Raw genomic sequence first — 9,390 nt, 5'->3', positions numbered from 1 at the left:
CCCCCCTCCCCCCTCCCCCCCAACCCTCAGTTCATTCTCAGCTTTCAATAGTCTCTCAAGTTCTGCATCCCTCTCTCTCCCCAACTCTCTCTCCCTCCTCCGTTCCCCCTGGTTCTCCATTAGGTCTCTCTTGTTTTCCTGCTAGACCTATGAGTGCAAACATATGGTTTCTGTCCTTCTCTGCCTGGCTTACTTCACTTGAGGGTGTCATGCTGAGTGAAGTAAGCCAGCTTTCTTTTGATTACTGTCTGTATAGTATATTTTTTTCATGAGGTTCTGTTTATATACTATTGCCTTTCCTGTTATTTCAACTTATTTGTGTCTTTGAATCTAAAATGAGTCACTTTAGTAGCATATAGTTGGATCATGGCTTTTTGAAAATCTTTTCTACCAATCTCTGACTTTAATTGTAGTCTTTAATCCATTTAAATTTAATGTCATTACTAAAAAGGTAGGATTTTATTCTGCCATCTTGTACTTTCTTTTCCATATATCTTTTTGTTCCTTTAATCCTTCATACTTCCTTTTTTCATTAAATATGTATTTCCTATTATGCCATTTTGATTCCCTATCATTTCAGTTACTCTGGGTTTCCTGGTGTTATAATTAATATCATAGCTTATAATTATCTAGTTCAGACTAATACCAACTTAATTTTAATCACATGCCAAAACTTTGTTCCTGTATAGTTCTGTTCTTTTTCCACTCCTTTGTGATGTAATTGTAGTACAGACTATGTCTTTATATCTTATATGCTTCTCATCAGCATATATTTGTAATCATTGCTTGATGCAATTGTTTTAAATCATATGGGAGAAAAAAAGAGTTACAAAAATATACTTATGCTCTCACTTATGTTTACCAATGTAGTTACCCTTATTAGTGCTATTTATTTCACTTTTTCCCCTTTATTGAAGTATAGTTGACACACGATGTTACATTATTTTCAGATATACAACATAGTGATTCAACAACTATATACATGATGCAGTGCTCTTTACAAGTGTAACTACCATCTGACACCATACAATGCTATTACAGTAGCATTGACTGTATTCCCTGTGCCATACCTTTCATCTCCATAACTTATCCATTCTATAACTGGAAGCCTGTACTGCTGACTCGTCTTCATCCTTTTGCCTATCCCTCCAATCATCCTTTTTCTGGCAACTATCATTTTGTTTTCTTCCCTTTTTTTTTAATGTTTATTTTTTACAGAGAGGGAGACAGAGACAGAGCATGAGCAGGGGAGGGGCAGAGACAGAGGGAGACACAGAATCCAACGCAGGCTCCAGGCTCTGAACTGTTAGCACAGAGCCTGATGTGGGGCTCAGACTCATGAACTGTGAGATCATGACCTGAGCTGAAGTCGGGCGCTTAATCGATTGAGCCGCCCATGTGCAACCCCCCACCCTGTAAGTTTGTTTTCTATGTTTTTTTGAGAAAGAAAGCAAGTGGGGAGGAGGGACAGTGAGAGGGAGAATCTTAAGCTCTGCGCTGAGCCCAATGTGAGGCTCAATCTCACAACCCTGAGATAATGGCCTGAGCCAAAATCAAGAGTTGGACACTTGGGGTGCTTGGGTGGCTCAGTCAGTTAAGCATTTGACTTCAGCTCAGGTCATGATCTCACAGTTCATGAGTTTGAGTCCTGCGAGCTCTGTGCTGACAGCTCAGAGCCTGGAGCCTGCTTCGAATTCGGTGTCTCTCTCTCTGCCCCTTTCCTACTTACGCTCTGTCTCTTTCTCTCAAAAATAAATAAACATTGAAAACATTTTTAAAAAAGAGTTGGACACTTTACTAATGGAGCCACTCAGGTGCTCCTGTTTCTGCTTTATTTTTAAATAAAACTTTGCTTGTTTGTTCATTTGTTTTTTATATTCCATAATAAGTGAAATCATATGGTATTTGTCTTTCTCTGACCTGTTTCACTTTCCATAATGTCCTCTAGGTCTATCAATGTTATTGCAAATGGCAAGATACACACACACACACACACACACACACACACACACACATATATATTTTATGGCCAGGTAATATTCCTGTGTGTGTGTGTGTGTGTGTGTGTGTGTGTGTGTGTGTATGTGTATACTACATCATCCATTTATCTATTCATAGATACTTAAGTTCCTTCCATGTCTTGGATATTGTAAATAATGCTACAATAAACATAGGGGTACATATATCTTTTTTGAATTAGTGTTTTTGTTTTCTTTGGGTAAATGCCCAGTAGTGGAATTACTGGATCATATAGTATTTCTATTTTTAATTTTTTGAGGAACTAATATACTATTTTCCACAGTGGCTGTACCAATTCACATTCCCATCAACAGTGCACTAAAGGGTTTCTTTTTCTCTGCATCCTTGCCAACATTTGTTATTTATTTCTTGCCTCTTTGATTCTAACCATTCTGGTCGTTGTGAGGTAATATCTCATTGTGGTTTTGGTTTGCATGTCCCTGATGGTGAGTGATCTTGAGCATCTTTTCATGTGTCTTGGCTGTCGGTCTGTCCTCTTTGGAAAAATGTCTATTCAGGTTCTCTACCTATTTTCAATCAGATTGTTTTTTGATGTTGAGTTGTAGAAGTTCTTTATATATTTTGAATATTAACCATTTGCAAATATCTTCACCCATTCAGTAGGTTGTTTTTGTACTTTGTTGATGATTTTCTTCACTGTGCAGAAGCTTATTTTGGTGTAGTCCCAATAGTTCAGTCTTGCTTTTGTTTCCCTTGCCTGAGGAGGCAGACATATCTAGAAACTGTTGCTAGGCTCATGTCAAAGAGCCTATGTTTTCTTCTAGAAGTTTTATGCTTTCAGGGAGGCATTGTATGTTTGAAGAGAAGCAAGACCTGGCTCCTGTTTAAGCTGTATATGTGACATTTTCTCTTTTAAAATTTGGGTCTCAGATTTTCCAATCTGCAAAAGAGAGATGCAAATATATCTCCTCATCTATTCTGTAAGGCTTTGTGAACTAAATGCTGTTAAGTCTGTGGAGATGCTTTGGTCCCTTTGGAAGGAAAGCAGGTAACTTCCTTCATTATTGTTATTTCTAGTTCTACTTCCCACTGTGTGTCCTTGATCAAGCTACTGAACCATTTGCTTCTGTTGCTCCACCCAGTCCTCTCTCTTTTTAAGGAAGAGACAATGCTCATTCTCCCCATAGATACAGTAAGTTTAAATTGCTTTACGTATCTTTTTTTTTAATGTTTTTTATTTATTTTTGAGAGACAGAGAGAGACAGAGCGAGCAGGGGAGGGTCATAGAGAGAGGGAGTCACAGAATCCGAAGCAGGCTCCAGGCTCTGAGCTAGCTGTCAGCACAGAGCCTGATGCGGGGCTCGAACCCATGAACCGTGAGATCATGACCTGAGCCGAAGCCAGACGCTCAACCGACTGAGCCTCCCAGGTGCCCCTACGTGTCTCTAACATTACTTGGGCATATGGGTGGCTCGCTCAGTCGGTTGAGCATCCAACTCTTGGTTTCAACTCAGGTCATGATCCTAGGGTTGTGGGACGGAGCCTCGTGTTGGCATTTTCCTTCTCTCTCCCTCTTCCCTTACTCCTACTCCTCTCCCCAGCTTGCGCTCCCTCTCTCTCTCAAATAAAAATAAATATATATAACATGAAATTTACCATTTTAAGCCATGTTTACATGTACAATTCAGGGGCATTAAGTACTATCACATAGTCATACAATGTGTGCATCTCTTGTTGAAAATGTAGATTCCATAGTTGCTGGGCAATATTTGTTTGGGGATCCAAAATTGTGATTCAAAGTAAATAGTATGGATTGTGCCATTTTTCTGACTTATTCTGTGGAAGCTGTGGGTTTTATAAAGCATGGTGGGTGTTGATTTCAGTGCCCATGCTTCCTTTTCCTCATTTCATTTCTGAGAATGACCTAAACAACCTAATCATTCAAACACAGTGTGTGTAACTCACCTCTCTCTCGGTGTCGCAGGTTGCAAGGCAGGCAGGAACTAACTCGGGGACAGCCATGTCAAGAGGACTGTATCAACCAGCAACAATCTTTATGGGCCGCCAAATGTCAGCTGTCTCAAGCTTTGGAGGTTTCAGTACAGAGCAGAAATCTCCCCAGCCCACAAAGAACTTTTCAATTCCTGACCCACATTCATACCGACAGACAGCCCAGAGCGGTAATGTGACAGACAGCTATGTAGTACAAACTAATAGTGACACACAGCGCTTAAATAAGTCTGACAAAATAGATGGAAAGACGTCTCTTCAGATGGGTGAGAAAACGCCAGTCACAGCCAGCGCATTGTGTGAGGAGGAACAAACTCATTGCTTGCAGATAGGAAGCAGCACGCGTCACGGCGAGAGTAGTTTATCTGAAGGCAAAAAGTCTGCTGAACTCCATTCCCCGCTACGGGAAAGATTAAGTCCAGAGAACAGAACCACTGATTTAAAGTGTGACAGTTCCAGCAGATCAGAAGGATCAGAGGGAGAAATACTGACACAGGAATGTATTGAAGTCAAAGAAGAAAGAGCCAGACCGCCAGTCTCTCCGCAGTCAGCCTCGGAATACTGTGCGTCTGTAAATAAGTGTTCTCAAGAGAAGGATTCTGCTTGGGAAGGTTTCTCAGGTGGGGTGAGAGGCTGAGATTCTTTGCTGATTTTTGTTGGTGTTTAGGTTTGGGGGGTGGTGGTGGTCTTATGTAAGAACAAAGTACACTCTTTAATTTTATCTCTGTCAAAAAGCAAACCAGTGACTTGGCCAAAACATTTCATTCTCATGAGTTCTGGAATACACACGCGGAAATATTTTTGCAAGCTAATTTGCTGATTTTAAAACCCCCTCTGATAGCTTTAAAAATATCTTTAATGGTTTTTTTGTGTACTATAGCTAGTTCTGGATTGTTTCTACGTGGTTTTAACTGAGTGATTTATCTGCCTGTGAGGCAGAGCTTCTCCCTGAAGTTGGTGATCAGTAGTCTATTCATATCGCTTGTTACAGATCCTCTTCCTCCCGGGGACCCAGAGTCACAGAAACCCTTCAGAAAAATGCGGGCAGAGCAAGAGGAGAAAAGTTGCAGCAGCAGCAGCAGCAGCAGTGATCTTACAGTCTCTGTAAGTGAAGATGATCTGATTTTCGAGAGTCCAGAACCACAGCCAAATTCGAGGGACACGACGGAAGGAGAAGATGGAATAGAGGCCTTAAAATTAATCCACACTGAGCAAGAACGAGATGCCCTATCCACCGAAAAACATAATTGTATTTTGCAAACCCTAAGCTCTCCTGATTCAAAAAAGGAATCCACCACTAACTCACCAACAAGAGAGTAAGCCGTTCAATTTTTTTTTTTACTGTTCTGTTTTTAATTATAGACATTTTTAGAGAGCATTCCATTGGGAATGTATTATTGAACGTTCAGCCATGGGTGTGTGAATACCTGAAGTCTCATAAACAGTCTTCTAGATAAGGTTTAATTTCTTTTTTTTAATGAAATAACTTTAAAAGTCTGAATATCATTGACTCATGGTGATTGGCAGTTTATAATTATATCCAAACAATCCCTGGATAATTCATAAGTCATTCCTCTACACACACCCTGCCTTCTAGCATTCTAGAAAGTAAATCATTTTTGAAGTTGTGGTAGCACAGACGGTGACAAATAGTTAAACTTACTAGGAGTTCAGCTTTAGAGGCTAAGAACTTTGTATCTAATTAGTTTGTTTAATCCTTCTTTTCCTTGCCCCTGTGTCTTCTGGTTAAACATGAGTTTATAAGTTCTGCTAAGTGTATTTCCAAGTCAGCTTTCATTTTTTTGAACGAAAACACCAGAATCTTTAATATTAAATAGGAACAACATTCATATTATACATTCTGAGCACTTCTTTTTTTTTTTTAATGTTTTTATTTACTTTTGAGAGAGAGAGAGAACGGACACAAGCGGGGAGGGATAGAGAGAGAGGGAGACACAAAATCTGAAGCAGGCTCCAGGTTCCAGGCTCCAGGCTCCGAGCTGTCAGCACAGAGCCTAATGCAGGGCTCAAACTCCCAAACCGTGAGATCATGACCTGAGCCGAAGTTGGCTGCTTAACTGACTGAGCCACCCCAGCCCCCCTTTTCTGAGCACTTCTATTATCCAACTCATAAAAGTTCACATATGATTTTTCACTATTGACTGGCAATACTGGGTGGAATTATGTAGAAAGCATTAAAACTGTTAGGAAACCAATTCTGCAATGAAAAATAGCACTAATAGGATCACATCTCTTGTGGGGGTAGAAGAAACCTAAGTAACCAACCTAAGGTAGATGTCATCTTTTAAAAATGAGGAAACCAAGGCCAGGGGCATAGGAATGACATTTGTGCTATAGGGGCAGACCTGCCTCCCCCACCTCCATGCTACCCCCAGAACTTTCTCTTATACTCTGATAATGTCACTCTTTCTTTTCAATGGTCTCAGCAACAGTGAAAAGACAAGCAGGCTTTGTGGCATATTGGGATATACATACTCTCTTTGAGAGTACTGTTGTACCTTTCAATATACTGCTTTTGACCTTTCATAATCTACTTACGGTCAAAAGTTTTAAGTTATAGTTTGACTCCAAGAGTTCAAGAAAGATTTATTAAGAGCACACTGAATACAAAGTACTTGCACTATGGATGAAAGAACTGACAAACTTCCTGTCCTTCCTTATGGTGGAGGCAAGCCTGTGCTATCAAATTTGAGCCTATTGATTTTCTGTGGTGAAAGTACTCCCCACAAATAGGTTGGAAGTGCTTTTAAATGATGCTGGTTAACCTGCTGACATTCCCACTGCTTTTTTGGCCCTACTTTCTCTTATTTATTCTTTAGCATGAGTTGTTCTCCCTGCTCTGAAGCTTAATCTGGGGCTATAGCATTGTATTTACAGAGCTGACCCTGTGACCTCAAAGGTTCCTTATCTCAGTTAACTTTAGGGTCTTTTGGGGACTTGGGGAAAAGTCACTTGAATGAATTTTAGTTAAGATGAGAGATGGGACAAAGGCAGACACATGGAAAGATACAAACAGGAAACTGTACCCTCTGATTTGATGATAATGATGATGATAGTTATTATGTTTTAGCATATCTATGTCCCACTAAATTGCTGTGTTTGGACATGAAACTTGGTCTTAAGCTTCCTGGCAGTAAAGGTGAAAAGAGGAATGTAGCATGCTGGATCGCTTCCATCTGAGGGGAAAAGGGAGGCCAAGGATTATTGTTGTGTTGTTTGGTTTTTTTTTTGTTTTGTTTTGTTTAGAAAAAAATTTAATGGCTCTATTGAAATATAATTCACAAACCATACAGTCCACCCATATAAAGTGTATAATCCAAGGGTTTGGGGCATATTACATTACTGATTTGTGAAAAGTGTGTTAAAATGTAAAAAACGTTTTTAATTGCCATTTTAAGCATATAATTTAGTGACATCAATTACATTCACCGTACTGTGCAGCCATCACCACTGTCTGTTTCCAAAAGTTATTCCTTACCCTAAATATAAACTCCATAAGCATTAAGCAGTAATTCTCCATTCTTCCCTCCCTCCAGTCTCTGGTAACCTCTAATCTACTTTCTTCTTCCTTTTTTTTTTTAACATTTATTCATTTTTGAGAGACAGAGCACAAATTGGGGAGGGGCAGAGAGAGAGAGAGAGACAGAATCAGAAGCAGGCCCCAGCCTCTGAGCTGTCAGCACAGAGCCTGATGTGGGGCTCGAACTCACAAACTGTGAGATCATGACCTGAGCTGAAGCTGGACGCTTAACCGACCAAGCCACTCAGGTGCCCCTCTAATCTACTTTCTCTATATGAATTTGTCTATTCTGTTGGTAATTATACATTATTTGCACTTTTGTGTCTGGCTGATTTCAATTAGTGTAAGATCTTTTAGGTTCATACATGTTGTTGCAAGTAGCAGAACCTCATTCTGTTTTGTAAATAATATTCTGGTGTATGGACATACCACATTCTGTATATCCATTCATCTGTCGATGGACACTTGGGTTACTTCTACCTAAAAGCTGAGTGTTTTTGAAACGCTTCGTGACCCACTCCCATGGATGCTTCCAGATACTGAAAACCAGGCTGTACTTCATGCATAATTCCTTCATTGCAAGTCATAATTAACCCTTCTCACAAGAAAGCATACAAAAATAAAGCTGAGTTTTAAAAAAACATCAAAAGGAAGACCTAGAATCTTTTTATCCTTTTTTAAAAATTTTTTACTTTTTATTTTTGAGAGAGAGCACAAGCAGGGGAGAGGCAGAGAGAAAAGGAGACACAGACCTGAAACAGGCTCCAGGCTCTAGGCTCTGAACTGTTAGCACAGAGCCCAATGCAGGGCTCGAACTCGTGAACCATGAGATCATGACCTGAACTGAAATTTGGACACTTAACTGACTGAGCCTAGAATCTTTTTATTCTTTTAAATTTTTTTAATGTTTATTTATTATTAAGACAGAAACAGAGCATGAGTAGGGGAGGGGCAGAGAGAAAGGGAGGTACAGACTCCAAAGCAAGCTCCGGGCTCTGAGCTTCAGCACAGACCGAAATGTGGGGCTCGAACCCATGAACTGTGAGATCATGACCTGAGCTGAAGGCAGACACTTAACCCACTGAGCCACCCAGGCACCCCGAATCTTTTTATTCTTAAAGAGTAAATACTTGGTGTGAACACTGGTATAATCCTCCATGACTTAAACACCAGCCATTTACTGCTTTCTGTGTGTTGGCCCAGTGTCAGGTGGGGCCTCAGGGATAATTTGGCCATGTGCCCCTCTTCATCTGGGAGAACAGTTTTAGCTTTTTACCTGGTGGTGGTAGCAGAGTTCCCAAGACAGCAAGAGGGCAAACCCCAGTGCCCAGATGCTTTTATAGTGTCTGCCTAAGCCATGTTTGTAAGTGTCCTGTGGGTAAAGAAAGTCACAGGGTCAACAGGTGGAAAAGTCAAGGGGTCCACCTCTTGATAAGTGGCAGAGTCACATTGCAAAAGAGGGGACACACAGGAATGGGCAGTTTATGGTCAATTTTTGTAAACCCCCACAGTATTTTAGGACAAATTCAAATGAGAGTAAGTTCAGCATAAGTCCAAAGGTCAGGAAAGGTTTTATATAGGGGTTGATGTATCATCCTGAAGTCGCAAGAAGGAGGTGGGAAGAGGCGAGTTAGGTCTCTGAGAAGAGTGCTGGCAGGCAGGTAGATGCTGAGAGTACAGAGGGTCCGGAGGGCAGAGCAAAGAATATGATTGAGGCTCAGTGAGCAGGACTCCTTGAAGTAAGGGTTTACAATGGTGCCTGAGGCATGGCTGAGAACAGGCCTAGAATATCTGATTAATGAATTTATTTTTTTTAATAAAAAAAATGTTTTTAATGTTTTATTTATTTTTGAGACAGA

General features: G+C 40.4%; 1 protein-coding gene across 5 annotated transcripts in view; it reads left to right on the top strand.

The window, feature by feature from the left end:
- The window catches only part of KIZ (kizuna centrosomal protein), a 125,849-nt gene that overhangs the window by 38,009 nt on the left and 78,450 nt on the right, over window positions 1-9,390 (top strand). For 4 of the 5 annotated variants that reach the window (XM_029917654.1, XM_029917652.1, XM_029917653.1 and 1 more), the window contains 2 exons: window positions 3,965-4,610; window positions 4,982-5,306. In XM_029917654.1, the coding sequence (XP_029773514.1) occupies window positions 3,965-4,610; window positions 4,982-5,306 (971 nt within the window). Of the gene's footprint in view, window positions 1-3,057; window positions 3,173-3,964; window positions 4,611-4,981; window positions 5,307-9,390 lie in introns of all 5 variants that reach the window. The other variant, XM_029917656.1, reaches the window with a different exon arrangement.

The sequence above is a fragment of the Suricata suricatta genome, chromosome 12 (assembly GCF_006229205.1).
Source record: "Suricata suricatta isolate VVHF042 chromosome 12, meerkat_22Aug2017_6uvM2_HiC, whole genome shotgun sequence".
Classification (NCBI taxonomy): Eukaryota; Metazoa; Chordata; class Mammalia; order Carnivora; family Herpestidae; genus Suricata; species Suricata suricatta.
The sequence above is the reverse complement of the archived record's forward strand: the minus strand, read 5'-3'. Positions and strand labels throughout refer to the sequence as shown.